General features: G+C 45.5%; 1 protein-coding gene across 3 annotated transcripts in view; it reads left to right on the top strand.

Moving 5' to 3' along the window:
- Positions 1–27,665, top strand: part of MEGF6 (multiple EGF like domains 6) — a 202,356-nt gene that overhangs the window by 5,177 nt on the left and 169,514 nt on the right. For all 3 annotated transcript variants that reach the window (XM_033156424.1, XM_033156426.1, XM_033156423.1), the window contains exons 2-3: positions 2,385–2,519; positions 11,592–11,701. In XM_033156424.1, the coding sequence (XP_033012315.1) occupies positions 2,385–2,519; positions 11,592–11,701 (245 nt within the window). The remainder of the gene's footprint in view (positions 1–2,384; positions 2,520–11,591; positions 11,702–27,665) is intronic.

Raw genomic sequence — 27,665 nt, 5'->3', positions numbered from 1 at the left:
CCATTGTCAACCTGGTGCCCTCCAGATGTTTTGCACTACATCTGGAGGTTTATCAGATTGGCTGGGATTGATGGGAGTTGTAGTCTAAAACATCTGGCGCACACCTGGCTGGCAAAGGCTGGTCTGAGTATTCTAGTCCACTGTAGGGAGAAGATGAATCGGGTGCTGCAGGAATATTTGCTGCGGAAGGTTTCCCTGTTGTCCAACAACAGCAGCAACAAGACATGCCTCCCCTTCTGCCTAAACACCCTTACCTGGCCCATTGAACTAAGACATCCATAGACTGTGCAGTTGGAATCCCTGATATATGGAAATTTGGATGCATGTTTGTACACTTTGGTCAACCATCTGTGTGGCTCAAGGGAGGGGTGGTGTGGTTCAATTAAAGGAGTTGGGAGAGCAGATAACAGGAGACAGTCTCCTCTCTCTCCCGGGGTCTTGGAGAGCTTCTGCTACTCAGAACGGATAATATTGGCTCAATGGGCCAGTGGTCTAACTTGAAGCGAATGCTGTGTATTCCATTGAGGAAGGAGCCGTAGCTCATGGTAACAGCATCTGCTTTGCATGCAGGAGGTCCCAGGTTCAATCCCCGGCATCTCCAGGTAATTCTGGGGAAGACCTCTGCCTGAAACCCTGGCAGTCATCATAGATAATACTGCATGGATGGTCTGGCTCAGTACAAAGGCAGCTTGCACTTTTGGGTCCGCAGAGATCCAATTGCCAAATGGATGTGCTCAGTCAAATGTTTGATGTGCTCAGAATGGGAGTAAAAGCACTCTGTGTACTCTCAGGAACACCTTTTTGTCCTTAGATTTGTTTTTGTTGTTTTAAAGGAAGCAAAGCTCTGCTCCATTTTGGATATACTTAAAAGGGGTTGTATCCAAATGCTGGACCTACTTGGAACAAGCCCTTTGAAATTAATGGACATGACAACTTCAGATCCATTAATGTCGACAGGTCTGCTCTGAGTAGGGCTAGCGTTGGCTGCGAACCAAAGCCTTTCAACTTCACCTGCCAAAACCTCTGAAAGCAAAAGTTGGCAGTTCTGCAGCCCAGCCCAGGACAGCGTTTATCTCTGCACGTCCCAGTAAAGTAGAGACAGGTGGGGAGGATTCTCCCCCCCCCTACACTCATAGGGTTTATCCTGAGACTCCCTTGCAGCCTTTAATCTAGCCCTGTTAGCTTAACTCATCATCACTGACTGGAACACTTCTTTTGATGAGCTCTTGATTTAGCTTAGCACATCCTGCCTCTCCATTCCAGCTTCCCTGGAGACAATAGATTTCACTCCCAGGACACGGGTTTTAGCTGAATGAAGAACAAAATTAGCCTGGCAGTAAACAAACATTTCTGTTTGGGGGTTATGGAATCCCAGAGAGTCAAACGTGACTCGTGCAACGTCCGTAGGATCGGCGTTTCCTCACCTAGAGTGGCTGGGATGCTGGTGTAGTAGTTAGAGCCAGAGTAGAGGACTTTCTTGGAGCCCGAGGGCCACATTCCCTTGTGGACAAGTGGGGGCACATGTCAGTGGTTGGAAGGGCCAGAGCCAAAGCAACTCTTAACTTTGCAGTATTGGTTACATTCCAGCCAGCAAAAGGCAGATGGGAAATAGGAACAAGGAAAGAGTGGGCAGTCTTTATACTGAGAGGCGGGGTGGTGGTGTGGTGGAATCCGGGTCGAATCCAGCATTAGAGCAGATCCACCGAAATGAATGGGAACAACTAACATAGGCCCATTCAGGAGGAATTAGGTGGATACAACAAATTACTTTCAGATTGGACTGGTATTGGATCCTTTTCCATCCCCCAATTTCATTTGCATTGTGTTTTCTTGCATTACGCTGCTAGCTAATTTTATGAAACGATGCATTCCTGAAAGGTTATTCTCCCCCCCTGCCCAAAATAGTGTGTGTGTGGTGGCGGCGGGGAGGGATTCATACCACAATCACTAAGGAATCCATATCCTCTTGTGTGCCAATCCCTAAATTATTTTGAAATGCCTACCTTGAAAAAGTTGGGGCGCACAACCTGTTTTAAGCCGGAGGGCTGCATTATTCCCTGAGGCGCAGATGCCAGAGGGAAACGTAGCAGGAGCGATACATACAAATTTTGCCTTTCTGTGGTAGGCTAGTTCCTACACACACTTTTTGCCATCATCTGTCCAGGCAAGAGGAAAGCATGGCCGAAGATCAAGGATGTTTTCCAACCGGGCAAAAGCAACCAAGGAGGGCGAGTTAGAGGTGTGGCCCAGGGAGGGGAAGTATAGTCTGAGGGCCAGAGAGAGAGAAAAAAAAAGCCTAGAGGGCCAGGTTTGTCGCCTGCGCCTGAAAAGAATGTCCTACTGTTCAGCCGCACAAAGAAATAACACCTTTCTTTTCCTTCCAGGCCAAACGTCTGTGCAGAGCGACAACTCGCAATGGTCAGTCACCGACAGCCACGCATCAGCTCCTTCTCTCGGTTAGTTAAAGTGTGGAATCCAAGTTGTCGAGGGCATCCGTGGTGCTTGGGCTATGAAAGGAGGTATGTGCCATCGCTGGACTGGGTGGGTCTCCTGTATTTGTTTTGTTGCTCTTTCCATCTTGAAAGCTTGGTGGAACAGCCTCTCCACCCCTGGACCATAACGGGATGCGTTCAGACTTCAGGGCCGTCTTAAGGGGATCGGCCGCCCTGGTGCGACGATCCCTCAGCGCCCCCGGTGGGCCGCCTCTCTGCCCACCTCCCTCCCGTGCTGGCCGCCCCTCGGGAGGGGGGGTGGGCGAGCAGGAGATGAGGGGCGTGGCGCTGCAAGCCGCCCGCCCTCCGGAGCCCCAGCTGGAGCACTGGGAAGGGCGCGCAAAGCCCCGCGCCGCTCCAGCGCGGGAGGGAGGTGGGCAAGCGGGGGATGAGGGGTGTGGCGCTGGAGCGGCGCGGGGCTTTGCGCGCCCTTCCCAGCGCTCCAGCTGGGGCTCCGGAGGGCAGCCGGCTCGCAGCTCGCCCGCCGGCGCGCGAGCGTCCGCCCATGGGGGCGGGCGTGGGTTGGGGAGGGGGCGCCTGGTATGCCGGCAGGCTCGCAGGGGCGCCCCTGGGGGGCCTGGCGCCCTGGTGCACCGCGCCACCCAGCCCCTATGATGAGACGGCCCTGCGTTCAGTGTCAGTCACGTTCAGAGTGGAACCGTTGAAGTTGATAGATGCAACAAACACAGACCCACTGATTTCCGTGAGTAGGACTTAGTTAGGGGTGCGTACAGCCATTGAAGTGAATGGGCCTATTGCAGTCATGCTCACTGATTTCATAGGGCCGTCTCTGAGGCTGCACCCACACCTTCAATTAAGGCCCTATTATACCAGTGCTTTAAATGGCACAGCTTTAATAGCTTCCCCCAAGGAATCCTGGGAGCTGCAGTTTGCTAAGGGTGCCAAGCAGGGCTTTTTTTCTTCTTCTAGAAAAAAGAGGTTCTAGAACTCACGGTGAACGCCTCCCTTGTTCTCTTATAATGGCAATGGCGCCCACCTGAAAAAAAAGCCCTGGTGCTGAGAATTGTTAGTAGATCCCTATTCCCCTCACAGAGCTACAATTCCCAGAGTTTCTTTGGGAAGAAGGATTGATGGTTAAATCACTCTGGGAATTGTAGCTCTGTGAGAGGAAAAGCGGTCTTCTAACAACTCACAGCACTCTTAAATTACAGCTTCCAGATTATTATTTTTTGGGAGGGAAGACATACTTAAAGTGGTGTCATATTGTGTTAAATGTATGGTGCAGATACGGCCTCAGTAGGAACAACCTTGGACACAACACAGTATAAATATATGAAGTTGCTTACAGCTGGGCTGGCTAACCTGTGTGCCTGCAGATGTTTCGGGACCACAACTCCCATCTTCATCCCTGACCATTGGCCATGCTGGCTGGGGCTGATGGGAGCTGGAGTTCAGCCACATCTGGAGGGGCTCCCCACCCCTGCTGTACACAAAAATCAAACCATTGGTCCATCTAGTTCTGGATTATTTAATTTTACTGCGGTGGGCAGCAAGATGAATAATGCAGTTTCGGGCAGCAGTTCAACCGCAGTGGAATGGGGACAGTGCTGCATGCAACAAATACAGAAACAGAAAATGATGGCTTCTTGCATCTCTACTCAGAGTAGATTCATGTCTATCAGTTTCAGTGGGTTCACTCTAAAGAGGACTTAACGTTGGGTGCAACCCTGTGTCCCTGAAAGAAATGAAGACAGCTCCTTTCTTTCTTTCTTTCTTTTTTTAAAGAAAATCCTGTCTTGTATTTAAGGAATCCCTTGCAGCCTGTAATTGTCAGCAATTACCTTGCTGATGGAGAGCTGTCCAGCAGTAAGGCTGAACTTAGTGATTTATTTCTTTTTTTTGGTCTCAAAGTCTGTGTCTTTGTCTGGTGCAGAGAGGACACTTTGGAATGTGAGGGGCTTTGTCTGCTGCTGCAGCACTTCAAAGGCTCAGAATCCTCCGTCTTGCAAATGTTCGGCTCGCTCTCATGCGATGAATCTCCCTCCATCCCCTCTTTTTAACATTGTAAATCAGGAAGCATAAACACAATCTCTATTCTCTTCTCTGTGAGGCTCTAGCTGCTTTCTTCCTGGCTTGAAAAACATGCACGTTTTTGGCACGCAAAGTCAGAGGGGTTTGTGCTTACTGTCAAGTCAGAGCACGGCAACCCGGTAAAGTGGTAGTAAATCCCAGGTTATACCACCGCTGTGTATATTATTTTGCAAGAGTTACATAAGCAAATAGGCAGGGGTCTTGGCCCCAAGAGGCTGTGCTATCAATATTTTAACTGTGTTTGTATGGCTGAAACATTACCCCCCCATTTTGTCCTGGAAATTTGGGGGTGGGGGAGTTCACTGCCCATCTCAACAGTTCCTTCTCTGTCACTTTTTCTCCCTCCTGGAAGCCCATGGGAGAATCCTGGCATCTCCAGTACAGTTTGCCTGAAACCCCGGAGAGCCAATCACTGCAGGCAATACTGAGCTAGTTGGACCAATGGACTGACTCAGTATAGCAAAGGGCTATAACTTGGTGGTAGGGCATCTGCTTCGCATGTAGAAGGGTCCCATATTCAACCCAGGGAATGTTCTGTGTGTGAAGTCCTGGAGAGCCGCTACTGGTCAATGTAGATGATCAGCACTGGCTGGGGCCCATTGAGACTGGTAGGGTGGCAGGCAGGGAGCTCAACAGTAGGTGGCGCCAGAGCCAATTACTGTATTTTTCGCTCCATAGGGCACACCAGACCATACGGCGCACCTTGTTTTTAGAGGAGGAAACAAGAAAAAAAATATTTTTCTGGTTTTCCTCTTCTAAAAGCCCTGTTTTTTTGAGGATCAGCTAAAGGTTTTGCAGCTTTTTTGCAAAGGGAAAAGCCCTGGTTTTTTGAGGATCAGCTAAAATATTTGCAGCTTTTTTTTTGCAAAGGGGGAAAAGCAAAGCTGCTTTTGCAAAGGGGGAAAAGCAAAGAGGAAAAGCCCAATTTTTATGGGGTTCAGCTCACATTTCTGCAGCTTCTAAAGAAAAGGCAGCCTTTTCTACAGTTTCCAGACAGATAATCTAATCAGCCAGTCACATGTCACTGGGGAAACAAACAGCCTCCTTCTGCAGCACCTTCAACAAAGGAGGGCGGGGCTGAAAGGGAGCCGGGACTCTTATTTCACTCCTGATCTCTTGCTGATCAGCTGCTGAGTGGGATCCTTTCAACACTCCCTTTTCTCTTTGTAATATAAAAAAGCATGATCCTCTTTTGGCCCCTGGCAATTCAGCTCCAGGGACCACCATTCGCTCCATAAGACGCACAGATATTTCCCCTTACTTTTCAGGAGGGAAAAAGTGTGTCTTATGGAGCGAAAAATACGGTGATTCCAGTTTTGACCCCTGTCCTTCTCCCTGCTGAGTTCTTCAAGGGGCAGCTCTGATATGAGGGAGGAAGTGGAAGCTGAGAGGCTGTGCAGCCTCTTGGAAGGCAGGCTGGCAGGGGTTGACTAAGAGCAGTATGAGGTTGGTGTGGCAGTGCCCCATTTGCCGAAATGGACCAACTTCCACTGTGCTGAGCTAGATGGACTTACGGTCTGACTTGGTATAAGGCAACTCAAGAGGTGGCTCAGTCGTAATCTCAGGGTTGTGGGTTCGAGCCCCACGTTGGGTAAAAGATTCCTGTATTGCCAGGGGTTGGACTAGATGACCCTCATGTGATCCCTTCCAGCTCAACATTTCTGTGAATTTCCCTGTGTTATTATTGAGCTTGAGTTGGGCTAGATTTCAGCTGAACATCAGGAGGCTACATTTTCTTTTTAGTGCAAGTTGTCAATAATATATGTTCAAGTTCCAGTTTAAAACAAAAGCCCCAACAAATACATATAAGCTTAAATACATGTGTCAACTAGCATATCTCTATATCTGAAGTTCTCTTCAGATAACTCAGTTTAATAAACCTGCAGGTGAAGACCTTTTATTTTCTTTATCCTTCCCTATTGCTGAAAACACACCAGAGCCACAACAGCTTTTGAAAATATTAATCAACAAGTATGTATTTCACTTGCATTACCCGTGTTAATCAACCTTAAAATAATAGTTGGCTGATCTACCAGTTAAAGCAGTCAAAGTTTGCAGCCAGGTTCATGATAATCCTTCAGAGCTCATTAGAACCAAAATAGCATTAAAAAACACTAATAAACAAGTGTGAGTGTTACTAGGTAATCAACAGGTATGACTGTGGCTTGCTGCCCCCTGTTAATCAACCTAAAATATTAGTTGGCTGATCTACCAGTTTAACTACTCAAAGGTTGCAGCCCATCTATCCATAATCCTTGGGAGTGAAAGCTCATAGCTCCGCTGTGTATGGTTCATATCATGCAAAGTATGTTTCCTGGCCTCTGTGTTGGCTTCTGGAGCTGTTTCAATTGGCCAACACTGGGCTGGGAAACAGATGAATCGGGAGCTTGGCTGCAGCGTTGCGGATTTCCTTGATGGGACCAGGGAGGCACGGCAGCTGATCCACTTTTTTTTTTTTTGTTATAAGCAGTTGTGTGACGAAGATTGGACAACAGGGGCATTTAGCCATGGGTATGGCCCAAGCAGGGGTTGCGAAATGGCAGGCAAAGGGCACGCACCACGTTGGCAGTTCTGGAAGAAGCCACACATTATTTAATGTTTTAATTTTTGGCAGGAAAGACTTAGGACCGATTTTGCCTTGTCATTCCAGGAGTATGCAGTTATGTAACTTTAGACCAAAGGTGGGGAGCTTCAGGTCCAGGAGCCAAATGTGCCCCTCCAGACAACTCTGTCGTAAAATTATAAGAAGGCACCCAAGCGCCATCTAGTCCAACCCCCTGCAATGCAGGAATCACAGTTAAAGAATCCCCGACAGAGGGCCATCCAGCCTTCAATGAAATGAACTAGGATAGCGAGGGGAGGTTCTTAGCATTTTGAGAGAGCTGGACTTTCCTTAGATCCCAGATGATCGCAGTAGTCTTTAACATTAGGAACAACAATAAATTTATTAATGGCCCTTTCTCTGATGTGCATCAAATTTATGAATGAAGCCCAATACAGTGTTCAAAACATACCCATTAAAAATATATATATGGAGAGGGAGAAAGGGGGAGAGAGAGATTTCTTCCAGCCTTACGAAGAGACAAAATAGATTGACTTTGGGACTCTTTGCTGCTGAGCCGCAGAGGATGGGGGCAGCGGTGGAGTTGGCCACTCGGGCACCCAGGGGGCGGGATGAGCCGCCCAGGGGGGCAATTGGTGCAGCGATCGGCACCCAGGGGGGCGATCGGTGCCCATTGGGGGCAATCGGCAGGTGATCGGCTCCCAGGGGGGCGCCGCAGTGATCTGCTCAGGGGGGCAGCGTGGTGATCCGCCATGGGGGGATTTTGTCACCCCCCTCAAGGATGGCACATGGGGCAAGCCGCCTCCACTGCCCCCCTTCCTATGACCCTGGATGGATGGGGGAGCAGCTCAGGGCTAGGGGGAGCTGGGGGTCTCTTTCCCCAACACCCTCAAAACCTGTAGCTGAGCCTGGGTCAAAAGATGAAGGTCTGGAAAAAGTATACCTGTAGCCAAAGTGCTCAAGCTCGCCTGAGTGGCCTTCAAGGAACTGTGTGAACATTTTCTCCCCCTCTCTCCTGTGAGCAACACATATCTGGAAGGTAGAATTCTTGACCTCCTCCGTCCTGGAGCAGCGGCGGGCTCTGGAGACGAGAGCAGCGTTTTCTGCCAAGCCCAGAGCAAGACGGTCAGAGAGTGGTTCCACCTGCCCTTCCTCTCTCCCCTCCTCTGGGTCCTGTTAAGTATGGCTATTTTTCTCCGGCTTAGTTCTCAATGCAATAAGGAGCCATATTAATTTTTATTGGGCTTGACAACATGAGCTTTTATTGGCATCCCTCTTTGAAACCGCATTGCCTGATAGCTCTCCTCCTTGCGGGGGAATCCTTCCTAGGCGGACTCTTATCCCAGTCTTTCTTCTGCCGCCTTCTTCCCAGAACCCCTTGCTCCAAAACTCTCCTTCCCTGTCATCTCAAACACACACCCCATCACCTGGGCTACATCTGTCTCCCCAGGCCAAAGGATTCTTCTCTGAGGGACCATCGGCCCCTTTTGCCAGGGATTCCTTTCCTGGCACAGTTCTGCAGCTTGCACTTGTCATCCCTATCCCAACTAATCAAAATCCTACCATTTATCCATTTCTAGTATTTTTTTTTTTGGGGGGGAGGGTTCCTTCCCAAATCCATAACACGGAGCAAACTTGTTTTCTGCTGCTCCAGAGGGTGGGATCCAAATCGATTCACATTGCAACCAAAGGAGCACAAGCGAACAACAGAGAAGCTGCACAAACAACGCTGACACCAAACCCTACATATATTAAGTAAAATAGAAACGTCGTCACCCTACCCCACCCGCCTCTCTCCCCCTTTTCTTCCTAATGTCTCAACAAACGAAACTGATGTGTGAAAATGTTACATGGGAAAAAATACGAGACATTGCACCTTTGTAACTCAAGAAAATCTTTAATAAAAAAATACTTTAAAAAAGAAAGAAAGGAGGTTCCGACTAAATATTAGGAAGAATTATCTGATGGGAAAAGCCATTTGACAGTGGAACGGACTCTCTTGGAAGGTGGTGGGCTCTCCTTCCCTAGAGGGTTTTAAACAGAAGTTGGGTGGCCATCTGTCAGGGATTCTTCAGCTGTGATTCCTTCATTACAGGGGGTTGGACTAGATGACCCTTGGGATTAGCCAAATTCATGGAGGGCAAGGCTATCAATGGTGACTAGCTAGGCTTGCTATGTTTTACCTCCACTGTTAGACGGAGTATGACTTTTTTTTAAATAAGAATTTATTAAGTTTTAACCATAAAAAACATACAAAATACCACAAACACTACAAAAAAGACTACAAAAAATACAAAACAAAAAAACAACTTACAAACAAACACTTATTTAACTATCCTTATCCTCTTTATACACATTATTTTGGGACCTCCTCGCATCCTCTCTTCTGCGTTCATTTCTAATCTTCTTTAGTAACTTTATAACATTGTAAAATCTTCTTTCTCACAACTAAACTTAATCTTTACAAATCATAATCATTTTATACCTATAATCTTATGCCTAATAAAATAAACATTACACAACTCTAACTTCTTATATCCTATCTTAACTTAACTTCACTTTGCTATAGCCTTAAATATCCTCTGATTCCAATTTCAAATGTTTATCTATTCACATCATTTTAATTAATTTTTAAATTTCTTCCAGTTCTCTTACACCGTTTCCCCCCCTCTGGTTTCGGAGTTTCATGGTCAGCTATTTTTATTTCCCCTTTAAATAAACTTTCTTCACCCCATACCTTTCCTGACCATTCTAACCCTTCCCTTTTTTTCCCACCCCCCACAGATCTCCCCCCAAAAGTCCTCTCTTTCCAGCTCCTGCGTCTTCATTTGCTAGACAGAGTATGACTTTGAATACCAGGTCCTGGAAATTCCTAGTGGGGAGAGTGCTGTTGTGCCCAAATCCTGCTTGCAGGCTTCCCATGGGCATTTGGCTGGGCCTTGTAAGAAAAGGACGCTGGGCTAGAAGGGCCACTGGCCTGAATCAGCAGAGATCTTGTTAGGTCCCTCTTCCTCCTGTGTGTAAGCAGCTTGGGAAGAAGTCTCCTGTCACCCAGGAGAGTTTCTCAAAGCCCAAATAATTTCTCCTGGTTCTAAACAACCCACACACCCCTCTTGATGCGAACTGTTAACCACGGAGGGAATGTAATGACGAGTTTTCATTCATTTTCCCCCCGAACCTTGGCATGCTTTCCTTGCAGGGCATCTGCTCCATCACTTATATTAAACCTGCGGATTTTTTTTTAAAAAGCTGATTGCGTGACGTTGAAAGTAATATCTGTTTTGAGCACAATGGAGAAGGGAGTCTTTTTGGCAGCGCGCAACCCAGTTGGGCTTTTTGCCAGTTTGCGAGCTGTTTTGCTGTCTTAATGACTGGATATTGCTTTCCCAGACACATCTGGGCCCTGATTGCTTTCTCCATGCTTGGCTGAAATGGGTAAAATATTTTTGTGTTTTCCACAACCCCGTTTTATTTCTCTTTTCCTCCTTGCAAAAACGGACTGGAGATGTCGTGCATTACGATAAAGCCGGATTATGCCTTTAGGTTTGTGCCCCATGCTAGTCCTACTCAAAGTAGACCTTTTGAAGTCAATGGGCATGGCTAACTTGGGCACCTTAATTTCATTGAGTTTACTTTGAGTGGAACTTGTTGGATACAACCCATATCATTTGCCCTGCATTGCAAGGGGTTGGGCTAGGACACCCTTGGGGAAACAGTTGTACAAATCTGTGTTTTTATGGTTCTGTTTCTTTGTGAATTAAAAGCACTAAGTAACCAGGATTTGTCTGGACACTTTTTTTTTTTAAAGCATTTTAATGGATACACCTGGCATTTTCTGCTATGCAGAAAAGTGTGTGTGAGTGCAACACTCAAATTCATGCAGTCATTCTGGGGGCTTTTGCAGTTAGTTGTGTTTCATCTCTTGCCAATGGGATGTGTTGAAAACATATGTTAAAACCACCAGAATGGTCTAACAGTGAAGTTAGACTAACTCAACTGGAGTCTTAACTATATGTGACGTTAAAGTATTTTTTTACCTGTATTTTTGGTCACTTACAGACTTTCACTGGTTTTTTTGGGGGGTGGGGGGGTGGGAATCAACCACATACTGAGAAATTCTGGTTGCACAGTTAAAGTTGATCCTGGTAAGGCTGGGGAAGATTCCTGTCTGAAAACCTGGAGATCCACTGCCAGTCAGTGTAGACAATATTGGCCCAGATGAACCTGTGGTCTGATAAGGCAGATTCCTACGTTGCTCACTATTTGCAATGGCTTGATTGCTCTGGGTTGCAGACAATGTTAGAGCAGACCCACTGAAATTAATAGACAGAGCTAATTTACGTCCATTAAAGTTTAATAGGTCTACTCAGAGTAGGACTAACACTGACTGCAACCTTCTGCTTCTGATTTCTGCTGAATTACGCGGCTGTAACCTCCAGCTGCAGTAACACAATACTGCTTGTTTTGATGTTTTCTTTTCTCAGGATGGTGTATTACATGGACAACAGGCAGCTCTACAGCATGCAGTACCAGACGGTGTACAGGTGCTGCCCGGGATGGTCTCAGTTTGGAGAGGACGCAGGCTGCCTTTATCGTAAGTGGGCCCTCCTTCCTCCTGCCATGTTTTACCAACTGGGATAGCTCAGTCGGTGGAGCATGGGACTCTAAATCTCAGGGTTGTGGGTTTGAGCCCCACGTTGGGCAAAAGATTTCCTGCATTGCAGGTGGGTTGGAATAGACGACCCACACGGTCCCTTCTAACTCTACAGTTCTAGGATGTGTCTCTTCAACTGCGAATACATAAACTCAGTGAGATCCACATATACACTCTGCACCCAGGCGTGCAGAATGCACACTCGTAGGACGGTGTAGGTCAGCAAACCGTAACGTTTGTGTATGGAGATTGTGCGGTGTGTGAACACCCTTGCTGACCCAATGCAAAGCATGCCGTGCTTCTTAATAGTGGGGTAGCAAAGACAAATTCTCTCTGTGTGTGGCAGAGCAGAGGGACCAAACATTTGCTGAATCTCTGAGCAGTTGTATGCACTCAAAGGAACACAGAGCAAATGAATGGGAGGTGGTGATAGTGTCCAAAGAGGACCAAAGAGACCTTCTCAGAAAGGGTGGGAGCCTCATGTGGTCGTCTTTCCCAGATGGAAGCGGACACTGTACTGTATATAAGCCTATTCCCTGGCCGTACAAGGCTAGGAGGCTCTGGCTCGGGGGCCAAATGTGGCCCTCGTAAGTCTCTCTTAGGCCACACCCTCTTTCCACTGGTCATACCCCTTGCCAGCCATACTTTGCACCCTCCTCAAGTGTTTTTGCATCCTTGAACTCTGCTAATGCCTCTTGCTTGTCAGGATGTACTGGTAGAATAGAGAGGGGTGTGCTTTTTGGTGTGATGTATTGTAGAAACAAGGCGACTGTACAAACGTAAAATTTGCATTCATTGCTCTGCCTACTCTTGCCTCTGGCTCCACTGCCGTGTGGCCGTCAAAAAGTTGCTCAGAAGAGAAGAAGGTTTTGGGCTGAAGAAGATCCCCCACTCACCCCCTAGGCTAGGGTGAACAGTGCTCTCTTTACCACCACCCCCCACTCCACCCCCCCCCCCACAAAAAACCCTGGAATTGTGGTCACAGGCAGCATGAATATCATTGTGCAAGACTCTGTTTTGGTTCCAGCATCAAGGAGACAACCTCAGAAAAATTACCGGCTTGCATAACCCGACTTCTATACCCATCTGTCTTCCTCATTTGTGGAGAAAAAAAACAATTAAATGGAGGTATTTCAAGTCCTGAGCTATAACCTCTGAAACAACTTGAAATGAAACTTTTTTTTAAAACAAGAATTTCATCTATGAAAAGAAAGAATAAGAAAAGAAAAAATACTATTACATTTGCATACATTAATATACGGATGCGCATATTCTTATTATCCTAATACACATATAATTGTCATAAACCCAACATAGTCTTTGTAAACTCATTCCCTATATCGCTGTATTTATCCAAAGTCTGCGTCTATAAGCTGCCTGTTCGTATGTTGCCAATGTTGTCACGTTGTCAAGCCATTGATTAAGGGGGAATCATATCTCTATTCTTCCAGTTCATTAGTACCATGAAACTTGGCGAAGGTGATCTTATGGCCCAAGTGGCATGTGCCCTCCCCAGGGTTGCCCAGAAGACTGAAAGAAGTTCCCCACTCCTGGCCTAAAGGGGTGTGGGGAGAAAAATGAACTCTATTCCAGTTTGCAAAGACATTGTGGCCTGGTGGTGATGCTTATTCCTACATAGGACCTCAAAAGTAGGGGTTTTTGTTTGTTTGTTTGTTCCCCACAAGTGTGTAGCAAAGCAAGAAAAATATTCTGGAGAATCTTGTCTTTGTTTTGTACCCTTTCCATTGTTCTTGGTTGGTTCTTACTTCTTAGCATGGATGGCGTTCTAAGTTAACATCATTGAAATGCGAGTTGGCTCGAGGTCCGTTCCTATTTAAAGCAAAGACCTGCACTGACGATATTAAACTCTGGACTGTTTTCGAGATCCATCTTCCTCATTTTTCAGAATGTTTGTAGAAATGATCAGGCCGCCGGGAGTTGCCGGATACGCTTTTGCGATCCGCTAGTGCGATGCGTTCTGGAGTTTTTCCTAATAGCTTGGGCTGAAGAAGGTAAATTGGGAATCCCTCTACGGACGCTGATTAATTGTGTGGGGAAAGGAGCCAGGCATTGTTGCTCATAGCTGGATAAGACCGCAGGCCCCTTATAGTCCAGCATTCCGTTCCCAAAGTTTAGAGAGATGCAGTGGTGGTGACGGTTATTATGAATTTGGCGAGTCTGTCTAGATGAAACCCTGGATTTCTTTCCCCAACCCGCAATCCCGTATCTCTGAGGGCGGAATGCATACGAGCAAGTTTTGCCAACCCAAGTTCCTTTGTCAAGGCAATGGCTTTGGCTGGCCAGCTAAGTACCGCAATTTAAAAGTCCAAGAGGTTGCCATAGAAGCAAATGGGTAGGGCTCTTCCCTACCCCATCAATAGCTAGAGCAGTGTGTGAGAGTTGGCCGGATGCTGACGACTGGAGGGAGCGAGGCAGGTCTTCCTCTGTTCTGGATTTGGGAAACCTAATGGGGAAGCAGCATCTGTTGGAGTGTCAATGCTGTGAGCCCCTCCCTCCCATGCTCAGGTTACATTTAGTTAAAGGTAAAGGGACCCCTGACCATTAGGTCCAGTCATGGACGACTCTGGGGTTGCGGCGCTCATCTCGCTCTATAGGTTGAGGGAGCCGGCGTTTGTCTGCAGTCAGCTTCCGGGTCATGTGGCCAACATGACTAAGCCGCTTCCGGCGAACCAGAGGAGCGCATGGAAACGCCATTTACCTTCCCGCCGGAGCGGTACCTATTTATCTACTTGCACTTTGACGTGCTTTTGAACTGCTAGGTTGGCAGGAGCTGGGACCAAGCAACAGGAGCTCACCCCGTCGCGGGGATTCGAACTGCCAACCTTCTGATTGGCAAGCCCTATGCTCTGTGGTTTAACCCACAGCGCCACCCATGTTTATGTGTAGATAAAACTATATATTCTAATTCCGGGCCCAGAAATTGGCTGTGCCAGCCAACGCTGGTAGACAGCATCTCTAGCATTATAAAATCATGTTGAAGATAGATAAAAGGTTGCTCCGGAATTCCCTTGAAAGAAGGATTGCTTTGTTTTATTGTGTATTTTCAAATTGCAAGAAATGAGATTCCAACTCAACATTAGGAAGGACTTTCTGACATGAAGATCTGGCTGGCTGTGGAATGGACTACCTCAGAAGGTGTTGGGAGTCTCCTGTGCTGGTGGTTTTTAAACAGTGGTCAGCTGCGATTCTTGCATTGCAGGGTTTAGGTCTAGATAGCCCTTGGGGTCCTTTCCAGTGCTACAATTCTCTGATTCACGATGGATGTTTTATAGTTCGGTGGTTGTGTATACTAGGTTAATACTGCTTAGAAACCTGTCTTGCCGTGAAGCAGTCTACAAATTAATAAACAGTGAACTTGTAACAATAACAACAACCATAATGCTTAACTCAAGAGGTTGCCAGTTTGTCAGCTGTGGGAGGGTGATGAAGAGAGTAAACAAAACAAAACAAAACAAAACAAAACAAAACAAAACAAAACAAAAACAACAATTCAAAGGAAACTTTGGAGAAGGACCAGATAATGGCCTTATCTGAACTCGGCAAAAAGAAGAAGAAAAAAAAAGTACACCCAAATTGGCAACCAGCCAATTAGCTCAACTCAGGAGGGAAAAGAACTTTCATAAAGGTTTCCTGCAGGGGAAGTGAATAATTCCATTCAGGAAAGCAGAAGCCCAGTATAGGAAAGAGAGACGCCTAGAGCAGCATCTTAGCTTGCCATTTGAACTGCTGGCACGGAGAACTCTCAGGGGAAGGAAATCTCTCATTTGTAGCTGGAAAGGGGCGAGAGAGATAATGGGGGCAGACACGAAGAGGAAGAGCGTCTGTGCAGAAGAAAAATGATAATAATAGTCTGTGTCTGTTTATGAACTGGTGTGTAATTTGTCGGAGGAACCCAAAGTTAGGAATGTTTGTGTTTTTGCTCCCCCCCCCCCGCCTGCTAAGAGGAGCGGCCTTAAAAGCTAATGAGCTTCTGCGTTTGCCAGTCTCTGTGTTGTTGCCAGCTAGCAATTATCACGAGTTTTTGTATGGCTACGGTTTGAGCAACAACTGGCATGCTGTGGAGAAAGGGGAGAGGGGAAACACACCACACCACACCACACCATACCACACCACACTCCAGGAACAATCCAGTGAAGCTCTGAAGATGTCAACCCACCAGCTGCGAAAAAGGCAGATTCCATGCTAGGGATCATTAGGAAAGAAATTGAAAATAAAACTGCTCATATCATAATGCCACTGTACAAATCTATGGTGTGACCATGTTTAGAATACAGTAAGCCTACATGTAATGTGTTTAACTTGGTGTGCATTCAGCTTACATGCAGGGCAATTAAAAAAAAAATGGGTTCCAGGGAAAATGTCCTTGGCGATGCCAACCACCATTGAGCCCAATGGGTCTTGGCTATAGACGATTTTGGCTTTAGGCATGATCCCTGGAACATAAGTCGTGGGCTTACTGCACTTGGTATGGTTCTGGTTGCCTCACCTCAAAAAGGAGCTGCAGAAGGTTCAGCAAATGGGCAGTAAAAACAGTCAAGGGGGTGGAGCGACTCCCCTATGGGGAAAAGTTGTAATGTTTGGGGCTTTTTTGTTTAGATAAAAAGGGAGTTAAAGATGACATGATAGAAACTAATAAATATACATTCTTCCACCACGCTATGTATCTATACACATGCGCGCATGCACGCACTACCATTATTAGAGGCTAAATCTAAAATGGTGTGCGATAATGCACATTATACCACTTTGTACGCATTAAGTAGCACACATCACTATACTGTTAAAACCGCTTAAAATATTTAAGACCCTGTGATAAAATTGATAGGAGTAAATATAATTTTATTAATGTCATTCTTTCAGTTAGAGGACTTCCATCTGATCACCTTTGATATTGAGGGCTGTCCTTTGAAAAGTGCATCATGATCTCTCTCTCTCTCTCTCCCCCTCTCCCCCTCCCCCCATTCCTTTGGACCTTCTCATGATTTTGACCCACTTTGAGCCACCTTTTTATTCCTTGCAAACATTGACCTTAAACATGTCAATGCAAACTGTGTGAAATTTGCCCAGGAGTACCGTTCCCCTTACAAATTCATTCCTGTTTGACTGAAGGAACTCCATACGGGCTGTCAGGTCGGCACCCCCCCCCCCCCCCTTTTTAACAACCCCGTTGCTGAGTTCAGAATTTCTTCATCCCTGTGAAAGGAAAGCTGGGAGATGGATGGAAAACTTTTCACGGAAAACAGACGGTGAACAAAACGCCGCAAGAAGAGGCCTGTATACTTTAAACAGCTCCAAGGGGATCTGTAAAATGTCTTGTGAAATATCGGGCTTCCTAGTGGCTTCTTTCCATCGTGTGTGTGTGTGTGTGTGTGTGTGTGTGTCTGTGTGTCTGTGTGTCTGTGTGTCTGTGTGTCTGCTGGATTCATAATGTCCTCTCATGCTGTCAGATCGCACCTCAGTCTCTCTCTCTCTCTCTCTCTCTCCTCTCTTGGTTTCATGTTTATCTTTTTTTTCTTTAAACCCTCTTGTCTTTTGCTTTGGGCTGTTTGGATGGTCAAGGTTTGCTTATAGGTTCAAAAGAAACACCAGAATGTTACTCAAGCATAGTTGAGACATGGGGCACATCTGCATTATACATTTAAAGCAGTATGATACCACTTTAAACAGCCATGGCTTTCCTCAAAGAATTCTGGGAGCTGTAGTTTGTTAAGTGTGCTGGCAGGTTTTAGGAGACCCCTGTTCCCGTCACAGAGCTAGAGTTTCCAGGGTGGTGAAGCAATCAGTGAGCACAAATGAAATATGCAGATTTAGCTATGGGTGTCTGATGTAGTTCCAAAGGGACTGAGCAGGTTATGGACTCCTCCTCCTCCTCCTCCTCCTCCTCCTTGACATCTTAAGTAGAATTCTGGCAGTGACTTTTCAACACCGTTTCATTACCTTGGGGATACAGGCAACATGGCTTGAGCATTGCCTTTTGTCTGGCTAACCATCCATTGATGGGGATGCTTCTGTAGAGACTTGTGACCCGCAATTCAATTCAAGCCGATTCCAAAGCTCAGACGTGGCTCTTCTGATGCAGCCAAAGTAGTGGTGGGGTTCAGGTGTCAGTCAAGCTGAGATGTAAGCCAAGAGGAAAGAGAGACTCTGGTGCAGTGCACATTGGCAGGATGGAGAACGGAGGAAATTGCCTGATCCGGAGTCAAACCATTGTTCTGTCCGGTTTAGTATTGCCCATGCTGACTGGTGATGTCTCTCCAGAATTTCGGACAGAGATCTTCCCAGTGAGACCTGGAGATGCTGGAGATGGGACCTTTTACATGCATACATAGCAGATGTTCAGCCACTGAGCTACGGCCTTTCCTTGGATGACAGCAAACAGACGTTTGTGCTGTCACATTGTTTCCTAGGGGCCAAAATCGATGGGATGCTAAACATTCCATTAGGAATGCATATACCCTCCAACATTACTCCTATGAAAACAGGGACACCCATCATCATCATACCCCGCCCATCTGACTGGGTTGCCACAGCCACTGTAGGTGGCATACAACATATATAAAATCATAATAAAACATTAAACATACTTTCCAATGCAGGGCTGCCTTCAGATATCTTCTAAAGGTTGTATAGTTACTTATCTCATTGGCTTGGGGGTTGCAGTAACTCCATACCCTCCAACATCTCTCAGCTGAAAATAGGGACGTCCTAAGGGAAAGCGGGACATTCCGGGATCAAATCAGAAACTGGGATGGCTTCTGTAAATCTGGGACTTCCCCAGAAAATAGGGACATTTGGAGGGTCTGGTTTTGGATGCCAAGTTGGCTGCATCATGGCAAAGGTCTTTATATTGGTAGTGTTTATAGTTAAAGCTATGGTTTTCCCAGTAGTAATGTACAGAAGTGAGAGCTGGACCATAAAGAAGGCTGATCGCCGAAGAATTGATGCTTTTGAATTATGGTGCTGGAGGAGACTCTTGAGAGTCCCATGGATTGCAAGAAGATCAAACCTATCCATTCTGAAGGAAATCAGCCCTAAGTGCTCACTGGAGGGAAAGATCCTGAAGCTGAGGCTCCAATACTTTGGCCACCTCATGAGAAGAGAAGACTCCCTAGAAAAGACCCTGATGTTGGGAAAGATGGAGGGCACAAGGAGAAGGGGACGACAGAGGATGAGACGGTCGGACAGTGTTCTCGAAGCTACTAACATGAGTTTGGCCAAACTGCGAGAGGCAGTGAAGGATAGGTGCGCCTGGCGTGCTCTGGTCCATGGGGTCACGAAGAGTCGGACACGACTGAACGACTGAACAACAACAATCCAAAGTCTCAGGGCTTCCTTAGGTGATCTATTTATTTAGCATTCATCTTGATTTGCTTGTGTGGAGGTTAGACTATGTCCAACTTTAATTGAGCATCCATCCTTATTTGCTTGCAGAAAGCTTATGCAGACAGTAGGCTACAGCTGGCTTATACTGAGCATTGTTCTCATTTGTTTGTGGGCAGCATTCTTCCTAAATTCATCCTGATTTGCTTGTGCAGTGCTTATACATCTTCCCATTAATCATTCATTTGCCCCACGCTTTCCCTGTTAACTCTCCCAAGTGCAAAAAGTCACTTTTTTAAAAAAGTGGGTTTGTTGCGCCAGGACGACAGAGTTCTTTAATCCTCTTAATTCAGCAAACCTAAATTCCTGGTATGTGCTTGAATCTCTCCCACAAATTGCTGACAGCGTGGAGGTGACCTCAAATGTAGGTCTTTTCCTGGAGATGCCAAGAGGTGAAACTGGCTCCTTTATTTTGTATGGAAAGAACGAGTGCTACCACTTCACTGAGGTCCCTCCCTTATTCTTCCTGAGAGCTGAAATTTTAATGCCTTTAATTTCCCATGGCAGAAACAAGAATAGCAGGAAATGTTGTCAGAGTATAACTTGTTCTGTATTACCGGGGTCATAATTGATGGCACCATGATAAAACCCAACAAAAGAAGTGTTTATGAATATTATCGTCAGTAATATAAAGAGTGGTGCAAAAAGCTGCTTCCCCTGTGCACGCCCCAAATGTATTAAAACAACTGCGAATACTTAAGCTGTTGTGGGAAGAGTCACGGCTCAGTGGTAAAGTATCTGCTTTGCATGCAGAAGGTTGCAGGTTCCAAACCTGGCACGTCTAGGTGGGGCTGGGAAAGTCCCCCTGTCTGAAATCCTGGAAAGCTGCTGCCAGTCACTGTAGGCAATACTGAGCTGGACCAGTGGTCTGACTCTGTGCTAAAAGAACTGTCCATGTCCTTTGTGAGTATGAAGGAAGCTTTGGAAAAGAGTCTAAGGCCCCATCTGTACTACACATTTAAAGCATTGTCACTTTAAGCAATCATGCCTTCCCCCAAAGAATACAGGAAATTGAATTTTGTGAAGGGTACTGAAAGTTGTTAGGTAAAGGTAATGGGACCCCTGACCATCAGGTCCAGTCGTGTCCGACTCTGGGGTTGCGGCGCTCATCTCGCTCTATAGGCTGAGGGAGCCGGTGTTTGTCCGCAGACAGCTTCTGGGTCATGTGACCAGCATGACTAAGCCGCTTCTGGTGAACCAGAGCAGCGCACGGAAATGCTGTTTACCTTCCCGCTGGAGCGGTCCCTATTTATCTACTTGCACTTTGATGTGCTTTTGAACTGCTAGGTGGGCAGGAGCTGGGAGTGAGCAACGGGAGCTCACCCCGTCGCAGGGATTCGAACCACCGACCTTCTGATCAGCAAGCCCTAGACTCTGTGGTTTAACCCACAGCGCCACCTGGGTCCCATACAGCTGGGAAAAAAAACAGCTGAAAGTTGTTAGGAGACTCCTATTGCCCTCCCAGAGCTACAATTCCCAGAGTTCCCTGGAAAGAGGGAATGTTGGTTAAAGCACCGTATTATATTTGACCTTTCACATTGTAGGGGAACCAGCCTCATATAACCATCATGTTTGAGTCTAATTAATGAATGAAGGGGTTAATGCCATAGAGTAAGCTGTCCTGCCAGGTTTTGCCTATGTCACTTCTCTTCACCTTGGAAGGAAACGGGCAACCAAGCCTTTTGTTCTACTTAGTCTATGTGTGTGAGGATGTCTGAGCTGCTCCCTCCAGCTGCATGGCTTTAAACAGCCTCTTTTGTTTCAAACAAGAATAAAGTATGAAACTAATGTTTTCCTATACCAATAGCTTAGGAACTTTTACCATTTTATAACCAAGCAACATTTTACTGCCTGAGCAATTATTGCTATATGGAAAGGCACATGAATCTGACCTCTGAAGCATGTTATGAGGATACCATTTTATGACTTTCTAAACCTGTGGTCTATATTTGTGCTAGGGAAATAGGATACATCAAGATTCACTGGAAAGGGTACATGTTAAAGGTTTTAAAACCTATATTCCCATGCTTTCTTTGCTGCATGTTTTGTCACATCAAATCTAAGCTGGGGTTCTCTCACGAAAGAACAATTGCCCCAAGTTTGGAATCTTTGCATCTGGGATTTCCAACACACATGGCACAAAAGCAGCTTCTGGAAATCTAGCGGAAGCTTAACATTCATTTCTGTGTCACTTACTTCAAGAAAAAACAAACAAACAAACTGTTTGCAATCCCGTAGAACCAGAAAATTGCACGATTTGGGGTGGTATACCAACATACAGCTCTACCCAGCTGTTTTTATGGGGAAACAGAAGCATGTATGGAGGAGAATGACATTGTCCAATGACATCCGTTGTTTTGCCACATCATGCCCACTGGTGTGAAAGAAATTTAGCACGACATGCTAGTGCAGTGGTACCTCTGGTTGCGAACAAGATCTGTTCTGGAGGCCCATTCACAACGTGAAAAGCCCACAACCTGTGCAGGTGTGCGGCATGATTTGATGCTTGTGCGCATGTGCGAAGCACAATTTAGCACTATTGAGAGCTAGTGTGGTGTAGTGGTTAAGAGCGGTAGACTCGTAATCTGGGGAACTGTGTTTGTGTCTCTGCTCCTCCACATGCAGCTGCTGGGTGACCTTGGGCTAGTCACACTTCTTTGAAGACTCTCAGCCCCACTCACCTCACAGAGTGTTTGTTGTGGAGGAGGAAGGGAAAGGAGAATGTTAGCCGCTTTGAGACTCCTTCGGATAGCGATAAAGCGGGATATAAAATCCAAACTCTTCTTCTTCTCTTCTATTGCGCATGCACAAGCAGCAAAATCCAGAACTAACCCTTTCCACTACTTCCGGGTCGCCGCGGGACGCAACCTGAAAAAACGTAACATGAAGTATGACTATATATCTGTCCAAAAGTATTGTTCAATAATGCAACAGGCACTGAAAGGAACATTAGAAAACAGGACAGAAATGGCTGCATTTCAACCAGGAAATCTAACACAACATTTCTCACTTCCGGATGCAGCCAGTGTCTGTTCTTCACTGAGCTTTCTTTCTGATTCATTTCTGGGGAGGTTATACAACAAAGAGCATTCATCCTAACAGAGGTTAGACAATGTCCAGTCTTCGTGGAGCATTTGTTCAGTTTTCTTTGCAGAGAGGTTCAGCGATGAGTGGAGTTTCTTGTGGGGTGTTCACACATATTCCCACTAATCTGCATGCCTCTCATACCTTTCAATGTGTTTTACCATCACTTTCTGAACCATATTTGCCAGTTTTTAAAAGTGGATTTCTTGCACTAGACTAGAGCAATGGAGCACTTGAATTAATGGAGGAATCCTAAAGTTTCCCAGCGTGTGCTTGAACCACTCCTAGAAAATACCCACAGTCTTGAGGCGCCCAATGTGTCCCTGGGAATATATATACTCTCCTCCTTTTGTGGCTGGTTTTTTGTTTTGTTTCCCTAGATCCAAGAGATTCTGCAGAAATTTATCTTCTCTCCAGACTGGCGGCGGGGGTGGGGGGTCTTTCCCAAGCTCCTCTTTGGCGACTAAGTTGGCTCACAAAAATGCTTTGATCTCCCCTGTGCTGTTGATTTTTCCCTTAAATGCTCTTAAAAAAAATCTTCGTTAGAATTTTGTCAGCAAGCTAAAAGGCTCTGAAAGCTATTTCTTGGATAATCTGCATAGATGGAGGTGTAGGGTTTGATGAATCTGTCTGTTTTGGTTTGGTTGACCCCATTTCTACATCTGTTTGTGAATTGCTTTGTTTTGTTTTGTTTTTAAAAACACACGAAAATTCATGCACATTTATGCATTTCAGACAGAATTTTGCCTAGTATATGCATTGCACCCCCCCTCAATAATTTCCCCCAGTTCTCACAATGGGCATCAGGTTGGCCACTGTGAGAGCAGGACACTGTTTGTTGTACAGCAATCGCCTTCAACTCGCTGCAAGGAAATCCCCTATCCAGCTGGTCTGTCTTGTGTTATGTCTGGCATCTCCCCATTAGTTTTATGGCTCCTGTAAATTAACACCCACTTGAGATTGCTGGATCACACCTGCTAGTGTCACTGGGCCTCACAAGAGCTGAAAGGGGTTGACTGTAAATGAAAAGGTACAGCTGAGCCTTTGCAGACAGACCTCTTCAGATATGACTCATGCAAAGGAGCAACACAAGAAGAGACTAGCTGCTGGGTCAAACCAATGACCCATCTTTCCCAGAATCCTGTTCTCACAGTGGCCAACCAGACAGCCCTGAGTGCAGCAGCAAGTCCCCACCTGCAGTTTCTGGCAACTAGTGTTCAGAGGTATACTGCCTCCGACAGCATTTCACTCCTCCGTTGCTGGATATGTGATTGCTGTGTCACGTGTCTGTGTTTACTTTCCAGGCTTGGAAAGTGTGAGAACAGGAGCCAGTCTTATCTCTTCCACTTGTACTGTACTTTTGTACTTCTTCTTCTCTCTCTCTCTCTCTCTCGGAGAAGATGTGAGAGGACGCCATGATTGCTTTGTCCTGTATATATTGCTTAATAAATGACTTAGAATGCACACACTTAACATCGTTTGCGCTATGCTCTGCTGACTGAGTGTGCACATATCTTTATCCACACCAGGACTGAAGATTTATGGATGTCCTGGGTTGCGCTTCATCAGGAGGACGCCCAGAGAGGTTTGTCTCATTCTGGGGGCTGCATGTGCCCCCCCAGGCTTGTTCTGACAGGTAGAACCTAGTGTTTGTGGCCAGTAGTCTTTGATAGGCTTATCTTTCATGAATTTGTCTAGTCCTCGTTTAAAGCAGTCCAAGTTGGTGGTCATTACTGGTCCTTGCAGGAACAAATTCCGTAGTTTAACTATGATCTTCCAGCACTCAGTTTCAATGTATGTTCCTAAATTCCAGCATTACGAAAGAGAAGGAGTAAAATTTACCTCTTTCCACTTTCTCTGGACCATGCACGATTGCATAGGAACCTGCTTCAACCCCAAAATCATTGTGTAGGCTTCAACTCAAGACTCATTTATTCCAGAGGGATTTTATTAATCCTGTATAAATGCTCAGGAGTGAGCAAATAGTGGATTACGGCCAGATTACTTCTCCTATCCACTTTGAATTTCTTACAAAAGTTCCTGAAATTTGCAGGAAAACAACTGTGCTAATCCTCCTCCTGCTAATTCCCATTGTTAAGATTTCCAGCCTCTGTGGGTGTTCCGAGTATGTTGTTTTAGCTATCTGAGGAATAACTCTTTATCTCTTTTGCAAAGAGGTGTTTTTCTTTCCCACTTTGAAATAAACGTTTGGGGTTAGTTGGCCAAAAACACCACTTTGAGCGTTACAAAAAGATATTCTTTTGGAATTTTAGAGGTAAGAATACAGGAGAGGCAAGTGATGGATTGCCCATTTAATCTCGAGGGCTGCAGGTTTATCTGGGTAGATTGTGGTACAATCCTGTTCACGTCTGTTCAGAACTGGGCGGAAGAATGTTTGAGGGAGTTGGAGGGATCAGTTTCTGCTGCCAAAGTTGACCCTTAATGAAGCTGAATTAGTCATGTCTATCAACTTCATTGAGTCTACTCTGAGTAGGACTAGCATTGGATGCAACCAATGATTACTGGGCATGATCTCCTCTGGCAAGGTGGTTGGAAGCCATGTGAAGGGAATTCCACACACGTGCTGATATATGTCCCCAGGAACAGACAAATATGTGATTTTTTGTTTTCCCCAGCATCTTATTCACCCCCAAACTTAATTCAGCCCCCCCTCCCCAATATTTCGGGAATGAAAATGAATGAACATTCACCAGTCTTTTAAGGGGCAATTCTTTTAATATACAGGTGAAACTCGAAAAATTAGAATATCGTGGAAAGGTTCGTTTCTTTCAGGTGAAACTAATATATGAGATAGACTCATGACATGCAAAGCAAGATACAGTGGTACCTCAACTTACGAGTGAGTCGACTTCTGACGTTTTCGACTTCCGAATCAGTTCCGGAAGAGTTAAGAAGGGAAAGCGGCGGCACGATACCTCGACTTATGAGGTTTTCAATGCGGTTTTTTCGACTTGCGAAGTTTTTTTCCGTTCCGAGATGGCGCCTTCGACTTACGAAGATTTCGACTTATGAGGGCGCCTTCGGAACGGATTATCTTCGTAAGTCGAGGTACCACTGTATGTCAAGCCTTTATTTGTTATAATTGTGATGATTATGGCATACAGCTGATGAGAACCCCAAATTAACAATTTCAACTTTGGGGTTTTCATCAGCTGTATGCCATAATCATCACAATTATAACAAATAAAGGCATGACATATCTCACTTTGCATGTCATGAGTCTATCTCATATATTAAACTCTAGTAGCTAATGAAAACAATTGCTTACATAAATGGACTTTTCCACAATATTCTAATTTTTGAGTTTCACCTGTACACATGTAGTTTGGACTAATATGCACACTCTAACAAACAGCTTGCTCTAACATAATGTATCCTCTGTATGTTGTTTTCACTAATGTATGCATTTTTAAAACGTTGTGAGTCAGATGGAAAATGGAGCCATGTTGTTTTCTGTTGCTCCAGAGGGAGGAATAATAATAATAATAATAATAATAATAATAATAATAATAATTTTATTATTTATACCCCGCCCATCTCGCTGGGCTTCCCCAGCCACTCTGGGCGGCTTCCAACAAAAGATTAAAATGCATTAAAACATCAGTCATTATAAACTTCCCTAAACAAGGCCGAACCAACAGATTCATGAACCGAACCAATAGATTCAAACTACAAGAAAGCTGAATCCGACTAAACATTAGGAAGAACTTTCTGACAGTGGGACGGGCTGCTCCAAAAGGTGGTTGGAGGTTTCTTGGGAGAGGTTGGGTGGCCATCTGTTAGGGATTTTCAGTTCTGATTCTTGCATTGTTGGAAGTTGGACCACCAATTGGGGTCCCTCCTACCCCCCTATACTTCTATGAATCACCATCTCCGTTAACTATAGTAGGTCTACTTTGAGTCGGGCTAGTATTGGCTGCAGTTCTATGTTTGTGGATGGAGACCATCCACTTGGTGGGGAGATCCTTGGCCAATGTGCTGCCCTGCCGTTTTGTATGGAATTCAGAAACATCGCACTGTTTCTGTTTCTCTTGACTTCCAAGCTGAGTAGAGCATTTCTCCGTCACAGTGGGAACTAGTCCAAAGACTTCTGCTCTGGACATCATCCACTGGAACAGACCCCTTGTCAGAGTGCCAGACAAGATCTGTGGCATTTTAATCGCCATCACGCTGTATGAGCTACAGTCTTCGGAGCTAATCACTTCACCATTTTTGGACTGTGGTTCTTAAATTGTCTTAAGCTGGCATCAGACACCAATGGCACTCTCTCGTATTACATGATCTATGCCCCTGTGTTGCTGGAGACAGTATGGAGTAACAGGCACATTTTTGCCTGTGGTGGGAATGTGGGAAAGTGCAAAAATCTGGAGGTCTTTTCAGAGATAGCATCATGCAGTACCCATCAGAAGCTAATTGCAGAGCCAGCCCTGGCTCTATTGTCCACAGAAAGTGACTCTAATCCTGTAGTATCACATAAGATTTTTGCATTCCAGCTATTAGCCTCCGCAAGATTAGCATCCCGTTGGAAATCTTGAGCGCTAATGCCCTAAGAGATGTGGCTTAGCAACGTATGGGATATTGCTCTCTCGGAACCTTTAACTTAATACTGCCATACAATTCAAGGGGAAACTGAACTTGAGTTGTTTGATAAAGAATTGTATCCCTTTAACGAGGGAGGCAGATTTAGAGTGGCTGGGGAAACGTAGCCAGATGGGCAGGGTAATAATAATAATAATAATAATAATAATAATAATAATAATTAATAATAAGGCAGTCTTGAGAGATTAAGTCATATTCATGGGAGGCGTATTTGAAAACATAGCATTGTACTTTGGGCTTTTAAAATGTATATCTAATTGAATATTGCATGTAATTCTGCTGTACCCCATTGTACCAAAGTTGCCCGTGATTTTTGTCTTTTGCTACTGCCAAAGAGATCTTTTTTCTTCTTCTGCTAAACAACAATGGAAAAGGTCCTTCTAGTTGTATGACACAATATGGTAGGGTTGCCATATTTCGAAAAGTGAAAATTCGGACACAAAAGTTGTTGAGCTTTTCTGTTCTACTGCATTGTATAGTGGGCTGGCTGCAGGAAGGTAGTGGCAAATTCGGAAGTGCGAGGTCCCTTTAGGATAGTCACAGCTACACTCCTAAGATTATACAATTTCCTTATAATTATACAATAGTAATAACTAGGGACATATTACAATGATCAATGCGGACACCATGCATTGCCTTTCAGCTAGATCCGTGGACATGCATGGCAAATGATTTGGAGTGCTATGGGACCTTCTTTTGCGGTGACTTAAGCTGTGTTGTCCTTGGAAGTTGCACATGGCGGAACTTGCACACAATTCTCTCGAAACACTTAGCTGTGAGGTGTACAAAAGAGCAACTC

The sequence above is a fragment of the Lacerta agilis genome, chromosome 8 (genome assembly GCF_009819535.1).
Source record: "Lacerta agilis isolate rLacAgi1 chromosome 8, rLacAgi1.pri, whole genome shotgun sequence".
Classification (NCBI taxonomy): domain Eukaryota; kingdom Metazoa; phylum Chordata; class Lepidosauria; order Squamata; family Lacertidae; genus Lacerta; species Lacerta agilis.
This window is presented reverse-complemented; position numbering and strand designations above follow the sequence as displayed.